Raw genomic sequence first — 20,519 nt, 5'->3', positions numbered from 1 at the left:
CACGTTTCCCCTTCCGGTAGTATAGCGGAACTGGATGACGTACTTGACGCATATGTTTTCGATTCCATGCTAGTAGCCCTTGATATATTAGTATTTTAACAAAGGCATTCGATATCCTGGATTAAGGGAATCGCATTTTTGACGAGTTACGTTAGACCAGGTAAGACTGCCAGTGGCATGTCAATTTGCTGTCTAGCCAGGCTCTGTAATTACGGAAAAAACCGATTACATTTACTAACTAGCATTAGCTGTAGCAACGTTTTGCTAGTAACAACATAACTTCGGCTCATCTCATTTTCGTGTACAGAAACTTTCCCCAGTAATAACTAGTTACTAACTATGTGTTTAGTTGTTTTTGTTTGTTAATAATATACCAGCTAACCCAACTTAGGAATTACATGGTAGGTGATCATTCTCATCATCATTTAGACTAGAGGACCCTGGCCTGAAAACAAGTCTTAGTGCTTTTTCTGGTTTTATCCTAGTAGCAGATTTTGTATTGACCTGTACTTTCTTTGAAATGTACCCATTCTACAAACTGTTAATACAACTGTTATCAATCAATCATGTTTGTTCACTTTGTTGACTTCCCTAGCAAATCCAGACATGTCCATGTCCCACCTGTATGGACGGAGGGCAGAAGAGGAAGATGGGGTGGAGGTGGAGGCCTTTGAGGTGACAGATTGGGACCTTGCTAATGAATTCAACCCAGAGCGTCAGAGACACAGACAGACCAAGGATCAGGCCACCTATGGCATCTGGGCTGACGCCGATTCAGATGATGAGAGGCCCAGCTTTGGAGGCAAGAGGTAGGCTGACTTGCTGCTACATCAAATGTACTGTGATGAAAACCATCCAAACCCTATCTATCTATCTATCTATCTATCTATCTATCTAAATACCTAAGGTTCAACTGGTTGTTTAACCCTGCGATGGTGTCAAAGTAGGAATTAAACCGAGATGCCCCTTGTAAGGTCAGCTACCTGCGGTTGGAGGTCTATTAATAATGCTGATAGGGCTCTGTGGAATCTGTATTGATGCTTTGTCTATTATAGACTTATAGAGGTAGTTTATGGCTCTACCTGGGTATCACGTATCGCAGATGGAACTGCTTTTGCCTGAGGATTCACTTGCCTTATTTGATATCGTTGGCTGCAGTACTTATTTTTAAATTTATGTATTACATACAGACATTACATCTGTCTGTATATCCTTCTAGGTCTAAGGACTATACTGCTCCAGTGAGCTTTGTGAGTGGAGGTATCCGTAAAACCGCAGCTGAGGAGAAACAGCAGCAGAAAGCTGAAGCAGGATCTGATTACTCGGATGAGGATGATGACCCTCCTCCACCAGCAGCACCTTCTCGTGGGGCTGCGACCACTAAACTCCAGACGGTACTCTTGTTTATGACTTGATGTGTGTTGGCGTCTGCTATGATGATGATGCTATCAGCTATACTGTATGATAGATATGATCATTTGAGTGATTGAGACTTTTGTCAATCACTTACAGCCAATAACCATGTTACCGTTTTGGCATGAATAAGTGTTTGTGTTTTCCTAGGGGGGTAATTTCCGTGTGCACCAGTCCAAGAAGTTTGCAGCTGGGATACGGACTGGTCAGGACCTGGGTGGCTGGGAGAAGCACACGAAAGGGTTTGGAATGAAACTTCTACAGAAGATGGGCTACCAACCAGGCAAAGGCCTGGGCAAGAATGCTCAAGGTGGGAACAAATGTGGACAGCACAGGATTGATGGGAGTAGAATTACCATTGGCTAATGAGTTATGAGTAATAATTATACATTAAATATTTTACACTGTGATTGCTGCAGGTATTCTAACCCCCATCGAGGCAAAGGTTCGCAAGGGCAAGGGAGCAGTTGGCGCCTATGGCAACGAGCGAACCAAGCAGAGCCTCCAGGACTTTCCCGTTGTTGACTCGGAGGAAGAGGAGGAAAAGGTATTGAGAAATGTTTCAGTTTTGATCTAAATCAGTCAGAGATGCAAGACTGTAGTGAGTAGGGATCTCATTTTACAATAGTGTGCAGAATCCATACTTAAGTGTACGTGCACACAAGCGGAAATGACGTGCTTCAAAAAAAATCTGATTTATAAAACTGTGCATGGCTGCATGCACATCTTCATGCCATTTTCCCTTTATAAATCAGAATCAACTTAAGAAAAAGTAAAAAAGTTCTATTTTTCAGATAAGTTGTAACTTACCAAGAGGTATATAAACTGAATTAAAATATATTATACAGTATAATTATTTTATTACTTATTGTAATCTGGTCCCAGCAATTTGATTAGCAGTATACTGTGGTTACTTTGTGCCAAAAAGTGACAGCCGTCAACCATTTGACCAGATTACACAGATGACCATTTTTCTTACGTCATCGTTGAGAGCTGGGACCAGAGTACATGGAGTGTATATATGTATGACTAGCTCTCAATGATGACGTAAGAGAAATGGTCATCTGTGTAATCTGGTCCCAGCAAACCAGGCACAGATTTGCTTACACAGAAAAGTGGTTGACGGCTGTCACGTTGAAGAGACCGGGCGAAATTATTACTTGCGCGCTCTGCTTGCGCAAGTAATAATCATGAGTTGTGGCAAGGCCATCGAGCAACTAGGGTTGTGACAGAATGGAAAGCAGTATATCCCACTGGTCTTGTACATACGCAACGAATATGAGACCACGGAACTGAACATCATATCCCATCTCTGATGTAGGAATTTCAGAAGGAGCTCGGCCAGTGGAGGAGGGATCCTACAGGTGCAGGAGGAAAAAAGAAGCCCAAGTATTCCTACAGGACTGTAGAGGAGTTGAAGGCTAAAGGCAAGCTGGCTGGACGGAGCACACAAACACCTGCTGGAGAGCTGGCACAGGTTAAGGTGAGTTGGAAAGGACTCGTACATACACAGTACACACACGCCCCTGCTGCTGTTTTGATTTCTCATGATAATTCTTATTTCACCCTTCTCTCTTATAACAACTAGGTGATCGATATGACTGGCAGAGAACAGAAGGTGTATTACAGTTACAGTCAGATGAGCAACAAGCACAGTGTTCCAGATGAAGGTCCACCCAGCACACGGGACCAGAAGCCATCTGCCTTTGCTCTTCCTGAGCTAGAACACAACCTGCAGTTACTGATAGACCTTACAGAACAGGACATATTACAGGTAACTAGTAGACAAGAACCTGTCATATATTTTGGGCTGCAATAAGAAGTAATGAAGGTTTCTCTCTATCATTGATCAAGTTACCCCCAAATAATTTCACAGCTGCTTGATTATTCCATGTGTCTTTTTGTATGTCTCCTCTTATCTGTCACTATCTGTCCCCCGTCCCCCCCGCCCCTCGCTTTCCTCTCCATTTCTCTTTCTTCTCTGTAGTCTGCCAGACGTCTGCAGCATGAGAGAGATGTTGTTGTGTCTCTGAGCCATGAATCCGCCGCTCTGCAGACTAGGTTGACAGCAGAGCAAGATGCCATTCAGAGAATGGAGGCTGTGCTGGAATTGGTGGAGCGCTTCCAGTCTGGAGACTTGGCACCAGGCGTGGGGCCCAGCCTGCAGGTACATACTGTACACTAGCATTGTGTATTGACAATCTCTGAGACACTTGCCAAATGTAGGCAATCGTTGGACCTTGGATAATAATCAGCCCTTTTAAATTTATTTTTTGATTGATTCTATTTAGTCTGCTGTGCTAGTCCACAAGAAAACTAGAAAATAAGCTGCTCGTCCTCCAGTGCATACTCTATGGTCCATCTATGGCCCGATGTTGTTTTAAGTGGTGATCATAAAATTGAGAGGAAGGGTTTTTATGCAGTTTAGTAGAACCAAATCAAGCTGGTTTCTCGTATGGCACTGTTGTATTTGCTCCATGTTTGCCAACAGTTGATGTGGGTGCCAGGTAGCAGCTATGGCAGGGTTGTGACAAAAATCATATAGGAAAGTGGAACATGCATATGTTGGTGAGGTGTTAGCTATGAATTTGAACGGTACCAAGAGTTTAAAGGGAGACACAGCACATTCATAAGGACGATGCAAGTGTTATGTTTATTGTGGAACGATTTTTGACCAGCACCCACACACACTGCTCATAGTGACAGACATCAAGCCTTTGAAAATGTAGCCACTTTGTTCTTATCATACTCAGAGTTGTGAATCTTCCTATCGGTTAATTGTTTTATGCGTTTCTCTCTTTGTCTAGGAATGTGCTCGGATCTTTGAAACCTTGCAGACAGAATACTATGAAGAATATAAGACTATGGGAATGGGTGATCTGGCTGTGGCTGTGGTTCATCCTTTACTTAAAGAGAAGCTACGTACTTGGGACCCATTGAAGGTACATTCCAGCAGTTACCCCATCACGTACATGGCCTCTTGGGCTACGATAACAACTTGCTTTCTGCACGCTAAAGAAAAAAACATAATTTTTCATTGCGTATATATTTTGTGATTCTTGTAGGACAGCTCATATGGTTTGGAAGAGGTTGGGCAATGGAGGGCAATCCTTGAATCGAGACAGTTGCACTCTAGTACCCCGGAAGCAAGCATGGACCCCTACCATAGGTAAAATGTGCACACACACACACACACACACACAAACACACATACACACACACACACACACACACACGTATATGCACATGTAGATCACTGTTGCAGCCAGTGATGGAATGTGTGTTGTTTGTCCAGACTTCTGTGGGAGGTGTTGGTCCCAGTGATGCGGACCTGCGTGTCAGGCTGGCAGCCTCGTGTGGTTGGACCCATGGTGGACTGTGTGGAAGTATGGGCTCCAATCCTCCCCCTCTGGATACTGGATCACCTGTTGGAACAACTAATCTTACCCCGCCTGCAGAGAGAGGCAAGACACAAACACACTCGTACGGTGTCACTCACTGAAAAAGGCTGGTTTACAAACATTGTCACATCAGCTATTTTCTGCAGTTATACGACAAAATATGAATTAAGATTAAATGGCATCTACTCACTTTGCCTTTCTGTTCAGAAGGATTATTTAGTAACTCCAGTGCATGCATATAACCTCTAAACAATTGTGCTGTTTCCCCTACCAGGTGGATAACTGGAACCCTTTAACTGACACGGTGCCCATCCATTCCTGGCTTCACCCATGGCTACCATTACTCCAATCACGTCTTGAGCCTTTGTACCCTCCCATCCGCAGCAAGCTAGCCAATGCTCTACAGCGGTGGCATCCCAATGACACCTCAGCTCGCCTTATACTGCAGCCGTGGAAAGACGTATTCTCCCCAGGAGCATGGGAGGCCTTCATGGTTAAAAACATCATCCCTAAACTAGGTATGCTCATATAATCATAGCGGCTAATAGTTGGACTACTTTGGTTTTGCCTGGTAATGAAGTAAATGTATATATATATTTTTGCTACACTTTGTATTCGTACACCCCTCTTCACCTGTCTTTACTCTCTCCTCTCTCCGTAGCTCTGTGTCTTGTGGAGCTGGTTATTAATCCTCACCAGCAGCAGATGGATCCCTTCCACTGGGTGATGGACTGGGAAGGCATGCTCTCCCCATCCAGCCTTGTGTCCTTATTGGACAAAAACTTCTTTCCCAAATGGCTGCAGGTTAGTGTTGCAGTAGAGGAGAGGGTGTTAATCCTTGAACATTTGCAGATCCTGCTAGCACCTGCCACCTGCACTAGCACCAGCAGCTGCCTGCCAATGAACATTACCATATACAGAGTAGTCACAGTGCTTACCCAACACGATGATTGCTACAGTATTGCTATATAATATGATAATCTCAAGGATTGACTCTTTAACAAGATACATTTACCTTTGGTTGATGAATATTTTAATTAGTAATGCTTCAAATCTAATCTGTCTGACTCTTGATGTTTGTAGGTCCTTTGTTCATGGCTGAATAACAGTCCTAATTATGAGGAAATAACAAAGTGGTACCTGGGTTGGAAGAACATGTTCAGCGATATGCTGTTATCTCAACCACTAATCAAAGACAAATTCAACGAAGCACTGGACATTATGAACCGAGCAGTGTCCTCAGGCATGGGTTAGTCACACACACACACACACACACACACACACACACACACACACACACACACACACACACGGCATACAGGTATCATTTGAACATTTTCTTTGTCCTCTGTGCCAACAAATAGTGTATCCATCCAAACATTTGTCTCTTTTCTTCACCCTGCTCTCTGCAGCTGGATACATACAGCCTGGCGCCAGGGAGAACATTGCGTACCTCACGCAAACAGAGAGACGTAAGGACTACCAGTACGAAGCCTTGCAGGAGCGTAGGGATGCGGAGAGCGTGGCTCAGAGGGGCCAGGGTGCAAGTTTGCCGACAAACTTCAAAGACCTGATCCAGACCAAGGCAGAGGAGAACAACATCGTCTTCATGCCCCTGGTGGCCAAACGCCACGAGGGCAAACAGTTGTACACATTTGGGCGTATTGTCATCTACATTGACAGAGGAGTAGTATTTGTACAAGGAGAAAGGACATGGGTACCCACATCGTTACAGAGTCTGATAGATATGGCCAGATAATGCTCTCAGAAAAGGGCTGTTAATTTTTTATTTGTCCACATGAATTGTTATGGCTGAAACAGAGTTGTGACAGTTGTAGAGGTTATTAGTGTGCCGGAAAACGGCACACTTCTTTTTTGACACAACATGCGTCTTTGTAATTGTATAAAATGTCACTGGAACAATAAAACCGTTTTATATGATCTATTGTGCTGTTAATGTATTTGTCTGTGATAAAATTGTATCTTTCATGGTTCAATTGCCTGTATTTTACTGTAGGTGGTAGTATAGGACATATAGCGCCACAGAGGCCTTTGTGAAGTTTGTGGCCTGCAAGCTTCCGTACTAGACAGCGCACTGAACGAAGAGAACCTGGAGTGTGTACAGAGTAGACCACGTTATTGAGGAATTAATCCGCAAATTATAGATTTCACTTTTGTGTTTTTCCCCCTTCCTTTTTCAACGGGTAAGCACATGATTCTGTCTTAACTTCCCAATCACGAAGTGTCTTCGATCATTTTGTAATTTATAAAGGTGCGAAACTAACATGTTAGCTTCAGAGCTAGCTAGTTCCACTGACCTACTTAGCTCTGGTCGACTGGTCCATCGCAACCAGCTAGTTTAGCTAACGTTACTTGCGGGCAAATACTGGCATTCTTTATTTACCCATTTTTTTGTTTATTTTTTCTTTACAACATAGTATTTTCAAAGCAATTATTCACATATATTTTCCCCCCCACAACCCCATGGCAGCACAAATGCTAAACAATCTTCGAAGAAACATCAGGAAATGTCCATAAATATAAAATAATAATAAACATTACAGTTAAACAAACAAAGGCAAGGCAAACAATGTCCCATCACAGTTTCCTACCCCCACCTTTACAGTCTATGACCCCCACCCAGCTACCCTACAGCTGACTACTCCAATTAACCACTATACACATCCAAAGCCTCTTCAATATCTGTTTACCATTTCTTAGTAGTCAACTGATTTAAATCGTTTTCATTTTACATTTGATAATTTAGACTAAATTATTTTAATACATAGCCAGCAAATCATGTCCTCCGATGCCCTGAAGAAGCGGAAGGCTAAGGTGCTCCGCGGTGAAGGAGGAACTCCGGAGATGAAACGTAACCGAGATGGAGACCAGCAGGTGAGGATAACCCACTAGAGATGGATGTTCCCAGAACTTGTTCAAGTCAAGGAGACAAGGACCCCCAAATTGATTTGGAAGCAGACCCCCATATACCCCCAATATGAAACCGTTTGAAGTGTATTGTTTCCCATACAAAATTGTGTTGTGTGCAATTTCTTTTTTGTACAAAACTTAAAAAAATGTGTTGACTAAGACTAAAAGACAACGGTGGGTAAAACTAAATGGTGTGTTCAAAAGACTAAGACTAAATCAGAATTTGCTGTCAAAATTAAGACTACGATTGTGTAGTGTGTGTTGGCGAATAGCGAGTGCACTGGAACAGGGCTAGTCTAAACTATTTCAGATGGGAAGAAGCGGGGAAAAACTGCAGGTTTACAAAGCTCACTGCTTCACATCTCGTGAGCTTTTTTAATAGCTGAAGTATTAAATGGCATTCATGACTTCATGTTATTATTACTAGTTTTGATGATAATGCTAGCCAATTGAGCTGGGACAACCTTCAACAATGAGCTCATGCTGATAGGGCTTGGTCAAGTTAGTCACATTTGATAGTATAAAATTGTGCAAAGATGTATGCTTTTCTTTTTCTCCCAGGATGTCCGCGTGTACAGTGAAGAGGTGGAGTTGGATGGAAGGGATCCAGAGCAGGACTATTTGCAATACAAACAGACGTGTGAGAGTTTGGCCAAACTTATGGGAGAGATACAGGAACTTAAAGCTAATGGAGCTAAGGATGGGGTGAGACACATCAAGCACACACAATCAGTGCAAATGTACTATACCGCAGTTTTCCCTACTAGTATAAACAGCGCTGATCCTATGTGATATTACTCCATGTTCTGTATAAACTGAATACTATGAGAGCAGGGAGGTACTGTAACAAAACAAAACAAAACACAGCGGAAAGGAGTTGTGGTGGTGGGGACAAAGACACACAACCTGTGATGTTTGACAGCAGGCCAGCGTTGCTTATTAGACAGTCATTCGTCAGCTGCCTGATAAGTACAGTTACCTAACCTACTGAGGTTGCACTTACGCAATAAAATCCTCTGTTCATTTATCAATTTGCAACTGAGCGTGTACACACATGTAACCAAAAAGACCATCTGGTTACATTCGCACACACGTATTTAGGTTATCACTGAGGATTTTATGTATGATAAGGCTTATCATACATAAAATTGATGATAAGCTATGCAATTCGCACATCCACTTTGTTCAGATGCAGGTGTGTTGGACAGTGACAACTGAAGCAATCATGAACATATTTCATGAATAAAAGGTCTCGCACACTGCTCTTTATTTATTTATTTATTTATTTGACAGGGACAAAGCTCAATAATCAACATGTCAGTTTTCACATCAATGTAAATGGGCCAGAGTTAGCCGAAGCTAAATTTCATCTGTAGTCCCTGGGCAGGCTCTTAAAAAATGAATGAATGATAAAAAAGAACAAAGTGTAGTGTGCCTGCACACAACACCATGCGTTGATGCCATGTGTGCAACTGTGCAAGCACCCAACACTACGTCCATACAAAAACACAATACAATACAGATAAAAGAAGGACAAAGTGTAGTGTGCCTGCACACAACACCATGCGTTGATGCCATGTGTGCATATGTGCAAGCACCCAACACTACGTCCATACAAAAACACAATACAATACAGATAAAAGAAAGACAAAGTGTAGTGTGCCTGCACACAACACCATCTTGCTAAGCAGTCTTTTAGTTTTCGTTGTTTTAGTTTAGTGACTGATGTTTCGGTCCCTCTAGTCTGTACCCTCATCAACTGTGTATGATAAACTGACAAGATGTCTCTTTCCCTTTCAGTCTGCTGAGGTTGAGCAGAGACGTATGCAGAGCTGTATCCATTTCATGAATCTGAAGAAACTCAATCGTTTGGCTCATATGCGACTAAAGAGAGGTCGAGACCAGACACATGAGGTAAGTTGCATAATGCATTATGTTCCATACTGTACGTATATAGTGAGATGGTTGAAAATGAGCTCACCCACAATCCAAATGAGAACCCTTTCCCTCTACAATAATGTCCCTTTTAGAATCAGTAAACTATGGGGTTGACAAAAATAAACAAATTAGCCAAAGTCATTCCGTTACAATATTTGATAATGTATCATGGTATTTGGTAAGTCTAATTTAAAAATACATTTTTAAATGAGCCAGAATTATCCATCTTATCATCTTTATATGTGATGTTTCTTGTAGGCAAAACAGAAAGTGGATGTGCTACACCTTCAGTTGCAGAACCTCCTGTATGAGGTCATGCACCTGCAGAAAGAAATCAGCAAATGTCTGGAGTTCAAGTAAGCATATTTACTAGAGGCTGCACAATAATTCACTAAATATTATGTTACATGTGTTTTTGCCGATCTTTCAGGCTACTGTCCTATCTAAAAGGCAAAGTTAAACGTCCTTTCCCTTTCCTTGTTCCAGATCTAAGCATGAAGAGATAGACTTGGTGAGTGAGGAAGAGTTTTACAAGGATGCCCCCTTAGTGATATCCAGGCCCCACATCACCAAAGAAGACTCCCACCAGCTCACTCTGGCACGACTCGACTGGGAGTTGGAACAGAGAAAGAGGTGCACAGAGACACTAATCCAAATACACACAGGTCCCAAGTGGACTTTATAAAACACTGTATTAGATGGTGTTTTTAAACTGATAGTTTATACATTGTTGATGGTTGTAGGCTGGCAGAGAAATACAAGGAGTCTCAAACCACTAAAGAGAAGATACAGAAGACCATTGAGGTCAAGAAGGAGCATTTGAGCAGCCTGCAGCCGGGCCTGAACGCTATCATGCAGGTACACACACTCTGGATAGTGTATTATTGCGTTACACATGGGGAAGGAAGCTATGCTGTTCTTCTCTTCTCTTGTTCATTTTTGAAAGCATGCTTTTTCATATCTCATTGCTGTGGATGTTTTTGTTTTGTTTTTTAAGATGTGTTAATCGTTGGTGTATTTTCTTTCACTTATGTATTGATCCTCGGTCCTCTCACAGGCATCTCTGCCAGTGCAGGAGTATCTGTCCATGCCCTTTGAGCAGACTCAGAAACAGACGGAGATCGCCCGGCACCTGCCCCCTTCTCTCTATGTATTGTTTGTTCAAGCCTCTGCTTACGGACAGGCCTGCGGTAAGTCTTAATGTCTTCCAGACGCTGCACAAGTACAGTATATGTGCCTTTTATAGTCCGTCTGGGAGCATAAGTGAGTTTTAAGGATTTGTTTCTGTTGTTAATATTTCAGACAAGAATCTGTGTGTGTCGATCAGCGGAGATGTAGAAGAGGCCAAGGCTTTATCCAAACCTCCAGAGGACTCCCAGGGTAAAAGCTCTTCACACAACACACAAGTGCAGTATATACTGTATACATAAATAATACAGACACAAACAAAATGTCTACATGCAAGTTTGAGAATCTAACAAATTGCTTTGAGGCTAAATTAATTGCCGCTTACGTTCTTAACCTCTTAAGCTCTCATTATTTTGTCATGTCAAGTCAAGTAGCATATCTCGATGCATATGAAGATGGAAATTTCTGCTATATTTAAATGTTTGGGAACTTTCATAACATCTCTTAACAATTGTCCTGTGAGCAAGAATGTAAACCTTTTCCCCGTTCTCTGTGTCCAGATGATGAGAGTGACTCTGATGCAGAAGAGGAGCAGGAAAAAACTGTGAGTGCCACCATGACACGACACTTTGTGTCCGCATTCTCACTTATTCTCCCACATGCATACACACATGCATTCATGTACACACACACACACACACACACACACACACACACACACACACACACACACACACACACACACACACACAGTGAGTTCAGCTGTCCCCTTGCGTACCAACACTCCACTGAAGCTCACATACTGTGGTCTGGCACAGACTTGCACAGTGTGAGGGAAGAGCTATTGATTGCTTCCTGCGTCCGGCTTGGTGCCAGTCGAGGGATTCTGGGAATATTTACCGAGAATGGCTAGGTGACTGTAACCGGAGCTCACACTAGCATATACTCAGCATCATCAATGACCCCCTCTCGATCTCTCTCTATCTCTCTCCCTCCCTCACACACACTCTCAAGACTCTGTCTTCTATATCCGTCTTTATTTATTTTTAATCACTCTATTGGGACTTCTCTTTTGCTGAGGGAGGTCCTCTGTGGGTCCCCTGTTAGGCTTGCGGCCTAGCCATCTTGCATTTGTTGCTGCACTCACTACTGGGGCATCTCTGTTGAAAGGTCTCACATTTCCTCCATACATCCTTCCCTCCATCTGTCCCTCCCATTAAACTGCATGTTGGTCCATTTTTTTCTGTAATTGTCAAGGGTTGAAATGTAAAGTCACGATCGCATTTCACTGCTTGTGAGCAGCTGAAATTGGATACATGTTTGTTGCTGATCTCAGACTTGATATAGCACAATGTATAACATGTATTTAGCTTTTTTCTTTGATAGTGGATATTTAACCGTTGAACGCTCCATGATTTTATTGATAAGGGGCAATCACTCCGAATTGAAAGGATTTGATTTACCCTTAACGTTTCCTTGAAGATGTTCCATAAGGCCTGACAACCCTTTCTGGACACCGCATAGTGGAAGAACTCACTGACTAGTCTTGAATCGGAACACCCCCCCCCCCCCCCCCCCTTTATTCCTCGGTATGAATGAGTGATTTTGTTTGGTTATTGTCTTATTTTGCTTTGTTTTGACACACCATTTATGCTCTCTGTTTAAAGGTGTTTCATTTCATTTAAAAGTGTTTTCATTGATCAGTGTTTGTATTCTTTTGTAAAAAGACAGTCTTCTTTCATTTATCACTTGCAAGTTGCCACATGTTTTTATTGTCTGTGCAAAAATCAAGAAGATTTGTAAAAAAGGAAAAGATAAGGGGCAATCACATGGTTATAGCTGGCAGCTAGTTCAGGTTAGGTACTGTTAGTATGGTATGGGTTTGGCATGATTAGGGTAAGAATCTGAGGAGGATCAGAGCGCATGGTGGTTTGGCATCCCTTAACCAACGCCGCCGGACGGCTGAACATCCTCTGCCCTTTTCTTTTGGTTTACCCTCATGGGTTGTTTTATTTCCTGTCCGATGTTCTCATCTTACAGAAGAGGAGAAGACCCACCACAGGAGGCCAGCTTGATGATAAGCGACGTGAGATGCTGAAGAGACACCCTCTGTCCCTTTGTTTAGATCTCAAGTGTAAAGGTAACTCACAAGTTATTAAGTCATTATGTGTTTTGGGATGACAGCAACGCAGGAGCTAGAATGACCGATTGGGAATCGGACGGTTCCCGGTTCGATCGCTGCTCCCCCTGGGTTAGTGTTGAACCTGTCAAAAATAATGTAAAACTAAAAACACTTAAAACGGTACCCTCTTTTCTTTGAATTTGAATTTAATTCAACACTGTCTCGAGAGACTTGTGTCAAAGTATCCCTGAGCAACTACTTCCAATGAGCAGGTTGGTGCCTTTTGTTGTTATTTCCACCAGGCTGGCGATAACAATGCAGGCCAAACAAGATTATGTTTATTGCACCTGGGCGCTGTCAATTGTTTGAATAAAATTAATATAAATGTGTGAGGCAAGGTGTCGGAGACCTCCAGATTGGGGGCCCCTGGTCTAGACAACTGAGGCCAATTCTGGGCCTCAGAGACCAACCTTAGCCTGTTAGAGGAATAAGAGGGGATAGAGGGGTAAAGCAAAGGTTGAACATGGTGTTATATTGTTCTCTCTGTTTAAGGTAATCGATTATGGTCATTGAGAGTCAATAAAATACATAACACTCACATAAAGTGTGCATAGGTTATTGTATTTGATGTACAAAGAGTTTAATGCTTAACAGTAATGCACATTATAAAGTGCTTTGAATAAAATCGCTATATAAAAAGCACAATTTTCCATTGAAATAGCTGCAATAAGTCTGACCCAAACATACATAATACAACAGACCTACGTTCTATATTGTTTAACTTTGGCCCAGTCTACTATCAGTATTACTCATCATCAGGTCATGACACCAGTTGACCCTAGTCTGCCCCCTGTTGGTGATGAGGTATCACTGACAGTTTGGAGGGGGGATCTGCATTGCAGGCGTAACTCTATCTAAAGCACCAAAAAAGGGTGGGGAGGGCGAAAATAAGAGGCGACAGAGATGCTTGCAGCAGTATGAAACAGCAGCAACTACAGCATTCTGTAAGCATGTTTTAATCGCCTCTTCCTGGGTGCTTGCTCACAGGTGGGTTCCCAGCCTTGCATTTTCTTCTAATGCAGCTGAGTGTAGTAGCTTGTTTGCTACATGTTGATTGCAGTGTGCTATAGTAGTTGCTGTGAGTGACCAGAGTGTCATTGCAGTGTACTATAGTAGTTGCTGTGAGTGACCAGAGTGTCATTGCAGTGTACTATAGTAGTTGCTGTGAGTGACCAGAGTGTCATTGTGTGCAGTGTCACTGTAACTGCAAAAAGGTGCTGAAAGTATAGTATAGTATCCCTTCACTGTCCGCAGCCTATTACCCCCCCCCACACCCAGGTTCCATTTATTAATGAATAAAACAGTTGAGCATAAAGCAGTTGAATTAAGCAGTGACATAATGAGGTAACATTATTTTACATCAAATCATATCAAATCAAAGTTTATTTGTATAGCACATTTACATTGACCGAAGACAAACCAAAGTTCTGAACAAGAGCATGTAAACAAAAACAAAGCAACAACAAGAGCATATGAAGAAAGAAAACAAAGCAACAAGTGAGAGCAGAAGTATATATACAAACGTGGTATAAGAAGGGTATATGTTATCAAACATTAAAAGCCAGGGAGAAAAAGTGGGTCTTTAGGAGAGATTTAAAAACACCCAGGGACTGGGCAGAGCGAATGGGAAGGGGCAGGGCATTCCACAGTGTGGGACCGGCCACAGAGAAGGCTCGGTCACCTCTAGTTGGTCAGCTGACCTCAAGGGTCTGGCTGGGACATATGGTTTAATGAGCTCGCAGAGGTAAGGGGGGGGGGGGGCAAGCCCATTTTGGGCTTTGAAGACAAACAATAATAATTTAAAATCAATTCTAAAGCGAACTGGGAGCCAGTGTAGGGAATCAAATATGATTGCGCTTTTTAGCAGATAGCAGATTGATCGATTCCAAGGTACAGGGCATTACAGTAGTCAATCCGCGAGGAAATGAAGGCATGGACAACTTTCTCTAGGTCTGAGGGTGGTAGATAGGCCTTGATCTTGGCCAGCAGCCTTAGTTGGAAAAAGCTATCTGACAACGGCACTAATCTGCTTATCAAATCTGAATTTGTTGGTGAGGGGCGAGTGTTGGCGCTGAGTGGGCCAAGGTCAGCGTTGGGATAGCTTGGGGCATGATAAAAAACCAGCACCTCAGTCTTTCCCTCGTTGAGTGTTAAATAATTAGAAGCCATCCAAGCCTTAATATCTGTCCAACAACGGTTTAGTTGAATCACTGGTTTTTGTGTTTAAGGGTAAGTAAAGCTGTACATCCCTCCTGTCTCCCCAGATGGCAGTGTTCTCCATCTGTTCTTCTACTACCTGATGAACCTCAACATTATAACTGTGAAGACTAAGGTGTCCACCTCGACTGACCTCACCACAGCCGTCAGTGCATGGTGTGTACAGGAGTGCGTGTGCTGTGTCCCACTTAGATTTTTGTCTTATTTTTCCTGATTGTATAAACGAATGTTTTTTTTTTTTTTTTTCTCCCAGTGAACTGTTGAACTCAAATACTCTACTCAACTGCCTCTATGCCAATGACCAGGGCCAGGAAACACCCAACCCAGCTAACCGCTACCAATTTGATAAAGTCGGGTAAGGATTTTAAGCATGTTGCAACACCAGGGTGAATTACCTTTAAGCTTTAAGACAAGTAGATGTTAAAGAACCATACAGGCAATCTTTGGCTAGATCTTTAAAATCATCCTGTGCTTTTAAAACACATTAAAGCGACAATTTCACAACTTTGTCAAAAAGAAAACCTCTAGTGATATTTAGTGCACTACCTATCAAGTGAGTGTCATGGAATGGAATCCAGTGGCTTAATCCAAAATTCAACAAGTCATGGTATGCTTTGAAGTATGGTATGCTCGTGATTCGTCATAGGCAAAAAATACCAGTATGGTCCTTTAAAATTAAATATATGTCCAGAATGAATGAATCATGCTATAACATAAAAGGAGCTAATTAATTAACACCACCCCATACATTTTAGACTTGCACTCCTGCCAACTTTTAGGTCTCACTTAGTGGAGCAGAAATGGCACTATGCTAGAGTGACAGTGATATATATTTATAGCACAATAAGCTTGACATTTCACTCGCTGTATCACTATACAAAACAAGCAGAGTGAAGCATGTTGTTCTCTTGTAAGGATCGTGACATTTGCTGACTACATTGAGGAGTTGGGCCACCCCTACCTGTGGGTCCAGAGTCTCGGAGGACTGCAGTTTCCCAGCGATGCCCCAGAGGTGTGTGGCTGTTCACTTCTAACAGCTATATAATAACATCTCTAATAGACTAGTTGCACAGTAAAATAAAATCCTGTTAATGTGACACTGAGGTTGTACAAAGGGAATGGACCTGTAAGGGTTAATTTGGTTGTAAACTCAGGATATCACTGAGGATTTTAGGTAGGCCTCATATGAAAGATAGTATGAAGATATTGAAAACGTCTTGTACAATGTACGAAAAACTGAAGTTACAAAATCATGGATCTCTCTTGCTTTCCCTCAAAGGTGATGTACAAGTCTGATTTTTGGTAATAATCCCACACAGTATCCTCAGTGTTCATTCAACTTATTTGGTTACATTTGTACACTCCAAGAGTTACAGTGGATAAATTAACAATGAGGATTTTCATTTGACTGTTCAGTAGGCTCTTGGAGTGTAAAAACACTGAGGAAATAACTGCATACATAACATGGAGATAAATTGGTGTGATGTGACCTTGCTCTGTGTTGTTTCCAGGGTGTGTGCCGCGGCAGGGGCAGTTCTCTGAGTGCCAGCCACATGGAGAGTACCATGAAACTGCTGAGGGGGCGTGTCCAGTCACGTCTTGCCCTGCACAAACAGTTCGCCTCACTGGGTAGAAATGACACACACATGTGCAACTTCATCCGTCCCTTGATATATGGTCAACGCTCGGACGTTGTGAATGTCACTGAACGCATTCTTTATTCTGTCCCCAGAGCACAGCATCGTCCCAGTCTCCAGTGAGTGTCAGCATCTCTTCCCTGCCAAAGTCATCTCCCGATTGGCTCGCTGGACTACAGTCTCACACCAAGAGTACAGGGTAATTGCACGCATGCCCTTCATGATAAGAATCTGCCTGTAATAAAACTACAAAGCCAAGGACATTTGACTGATATTCTGCTCTTCTCTCTCTTGCCAGGACCTGATGTTTACGCAGCATGTGATAGATGCTGGTCTGGCTAAGGAGACTGACCTGTACTTCATGAGTGTGGTGGAGAGAGGCACAGGTACATCATAGGGACTGTGTATGCTTGTTCAATGATTCTCAACCTTATTAAGTTATTTTATTATTGTTATTATTTTTGTAAGATAATTTTGGGCCTTTTTCTGCCTTTATTTGATAGTTTACACTTAGAGTAAGCTGACAGGAAATGGGGGGTGTGACCGAGGATCTCTCAGTAGAACCTGAAGTCTGGTCACGTGATATTGGGGGCAGAGGATTGTATCGTGGTTAGCACGGGCAGAATTACAATCCTTGAATACCGATGAATAGTTGGTTAGTTGGGTATAGTAAATTACTCAATCCAATGTCAATGCTTAATCCACCTTAATCTGTCTAGAGTCTAGACCTTTATATTTATAGTCTGGCGATGTCGCCTCTGACGTCCCTGCTGTCATGTCAGAGAGACATCCCGTATCCGTGGTAACCTCCCCCCAGTGAGGCTAGTAACTTCACTATTCGTGGCCACTAATCGTTTTCCCTTGCCACTGCGGCTGTGGCGGGCAGTTCTGGGAGTTCAATCAGTCGTGCCACAGGTCGTGTGTAGGTGCGGCTGCCTATCTGTACCACGGCCATTCTCACGCGGCCGTCTTCACCTGGTATTGCCTCCGTCACCTTCCCAATATGCCAAAAGGCCCTCGGGGGTTGAGGGTCCATGAATAGGCTCGAAGGACCACTTAGTGTGACCAAGGATCTCTCAGTAGAATCTGAAGTCACGTGATATAATTACAATCCTTGACGACAGATGAATAGTTGGTTAGTTGGGCATAGTAAATTACTCAATCCAATGTCAATGCTTAATCCACCTTAATCAAACCCTGTACACTCTGTGTGTGTGTGTGTGTGTGTGTGTGTGTGTGTGTGTGTGTGTGTGTGTGTGTGTGTGTGTGTGTGTGTGTGTGGCTGCCTCTGTTGTAGAGCTACATGATTACTGATTCACAGTTTGGGAAAGCCTGCATTAGGCCATGGACCCGCATTTCATATGCTTTTTATCTCTAGAACTTCAATCTACACTGTAAAATGTGTAGTGTATTACGGGTCCATTTGGTTCCATTTGTATACTCCCTGAATTACAGACCCTTAATTGTCCATTTGGTTCTTAATATAATAAAATTTACTTGGGGACCCCTGGAAGCCCCTCAAGGATCTCTGGGGGGTCCCTGAACCATACTTTGGGAACCAGTGGACTAGATATGTTAATATTAATATCTGAGGAAGAAATGGAGTCCACAACACTGGTAGGAAAAACCCTGCTCCACTGTTTTATTGATTCAACGTTTCGATCACTGGGATCTTCTGAGTTTCCTGAAGAAGATCCCAGTGATCGAAACATTGAATCAAAGCAGTTTTGAAGGATTGGAGGGTGGGGGCAGTAAAAAGAAAATCTCCTGTACTTCTATTGATGATGGACTTTACTACCAAACTACCGTTTTCTGTCTGTGATTAGATTGTTTATCAGTTTTTCTATCACCTCAGCTCGTCTCCAGGCTGCGGTGGTGTTGAGCCCCCGTTACCCAGGAATTTCCCCTCTATTCTCCCTCTCGCTCAGCTGGAAGGGAGAGCGAAGTGGACGTACCGATGACAACCTCAGAGTAAGAAAGAATAATAATCAAATAATTTGTCATCTCTTTCTTTGTCTATATAATTTATCTTATAAACCAGTATTTTAAGTTACCTTTTTATTATGCTCTAGTTAGCATATTCAGCATATAGCATTGTTCAGTCTGTGAACATTTTTCTTACCCTGTCTCAGGCCATGGAGAGTGAGGTGAATGTGTTCAAAAATGAGCTCCAGGGACCCCGTCCAGGCCACCAGCTGCTGACCAATCAGATAGCACGCCTGTGTGTCTGTCTGGATGTGTATTTGGAGACGGACAGCCAAGACGACAGCGTAGAAGGACCTCGGGAGTTCCCACGTGAAAAGATGTGCTTACGCACTGTTAGGTACAGGCCTGCAGCAGTGACCAGTGAACTGCTCGCAAACATAAGAAAAAGACAAAAAGCTGCAAATTCATCTTTATAAACATAACTAAGAAGTCTCTCTCTTCTCTCTCAGGGGTCCCAACCGCCTGAAGCCATTCAAGTACAACCATCCCCAGGGCTTCTTCAGTCATCGTTAACATGACCATAGCACACCACCGTAGCGAACCGTATGTCCCTAACTCCACACAGGGTCTATCTTTTTAACCGTAGGACCTTAGTTTGAACCTCACATACTGTGTACCCCTAATAGTGTTCTTTTTTTATCACTATGTTCTTTATGACTTTGAAAATAAAAAATGTCATTTTCTTGAATAACCTTGTATCTTGATGTTTTCAATACCTCTTCTGCTGTTCACTCAAACGTTTCCTCCCTTTTTCAACTTCAACCTTTCTCTCTGCTATTCTATTTATAGGTTTAGAAAGTACTAAAGCTGATGATTATGCTATTGGTGTTCAGCAGTGCTCTTAGCTGAGTCATTCCCACAGAGGTAAATGTTTCTGGTATATAGAACAGTTTTTTAAAAGGAAAGGAAAATGGGAGGGGTGGGGACTCATGCGTCATAAAAAACTCCATTAAAATTGTCATTTCAATTCCAATTAACTGTCTCAGACTTTATTTATAAAGCACATTTTACAACTAAATTCATAAGATTATTGTGCCACTGACCACTTTCCGTCCCTATTTTGGCCATGTCATTGTCATTGGCTAAAATAGATCTGCAGGTTCATACCTATTTTTTCTTTTTTTAATATATATAAATTATTTAAGCCATCTCGCCTGTAAGGGAGGCTATTTGGAGGTCCTTGTCATGGAAATTGGTCCTCACTAATGCTCATGATAAAATGGTACCATTTTTCTGTCTGTCTCAGGACACCTGTGGACACTTCAGAAAGCTACCAGTGACGACGACATTTTTTTTTAAACAAGATTTCTCATTTTTTATTTAATCTTATTACCTCAAGAACAATCATGGCTTCCATTTTAGTATGCTAGCTTTCCAGCAATAGAAAGCCTGCTGTTTCTATTCGCTTGGATTCGCTGTTGATTATGTCATTATGGCCAGTTTCTGAACTGCCCACAGCCCTCTAAGGCACAGACGGGGTAGACAAAAATGGTACCATATTATGAAGCATTAGAGCGGACCAATTATATGAAGATAGATTGAAAATGGCTGAAATCGTCCTTTTAATGCACATTTTCAAAATGTGAAGCCTAGTTATTCTGAAAGCAGTGGAAGAGGAAGTGGACACTGGAATACTGTGCATTATTGCTTCTTACATGCAATGGTGGTGGTTGATTAGGTGCTGAT

At 42.4% G+C, this 20,519-nt stretch overlaps 2 protein-coding genes across 2 annotated transcripts; both read left to right on the top strand.

Moving 5' to 3' along the window:
- The first annotated feature begins 35 nt into the window (after positions 1-35).
- tfip11 (tuftelin interacting protein 11) lies at positions 36-6,745 on the top strand. Its single transcript, XM_080766784.1, has 15 exons — positions 36-160; positions 596-809; positions 1,220-1,394; positions 1,564-1,723; positions 1,833-1,960; positions 2,735-2,896; positions 3,002-3,187; positions 3,401-3,580; positions 4,221-4,355; positions 4,479-4,582; positions 4,709-4,877; positions 5,089-5,332; positions 5,476-5,618; positions 5,898-6,063; positions 6,227-6,745. The coding sequence occupies exons 2-15, from the start codon at positions 607-609 to the stop codon at positions 6,571-6,573; spliced, it is 2,502 nt and encodes an 833-aa protein (XP_080622910.1). The 5' UTR covers positions 36-160; positions 596-606; the 3' UTR covers positions 6,574-6,745.
- A 150-nt stretch (positions 6,746-6,895) lies between these two features.
- On the top strand, positions 6,896-19,739 carry thoc5 (THO complex 5). Its single transcript, XM_080766950.1, has 20 exons — positions 6,896-7,018; positions 7,604-7,709; positions 8,307-8,450; positions 9,546-9,659; positions 9,942-10,039; positions 10,170-10,316; positions 10,427-10,541; positions 10,741-10,873; positions 10,986-11,063; positions 11,372-11,415; positions 12,852-12,951; positions 15,258-15,366; positions 15,464-15,565; positions 16,126-16,222; positions 16,722-16,839; positions 16,943-17,046; positions 17,146-17,233; positions 18,703-18,818; positions 18,980-19,170; positions 19,283-19,739. The coding sequence occupies exons 2-20, from the start codon at positions 7,614-7,616 to the stop codon at positions 19,344-19,346; spliced, it is 2,058 nt and encodes a 685-aa protein (XP_080623076.1). The 5' UTR covers positions 6,896-7,018; positions 7,604-7,613; the 3' UTR covers positions 19,347-19,739.
- The last annotated feature ends 780 nt before the right edge of the window (positions 19,740-20,519 follow it).

The sequence above is a fragment of the Protomyctophum bolini genome, assembly GCF_963924005.1.
Source record: "Protomyctophum bolini genome assembly, chromosome: 6".
NCBI lineage: Eukaryota > Metazoa > Chordata > Actinopteri > Myctophiformes > Myctophidae > Protomyctophum > Protomyctophum bolini.
The sequence above is the reverse complement of the archived record's forward strand: the minus strand, read 5'-3'. Positions and strand labels throughout refer to the sequence as shown.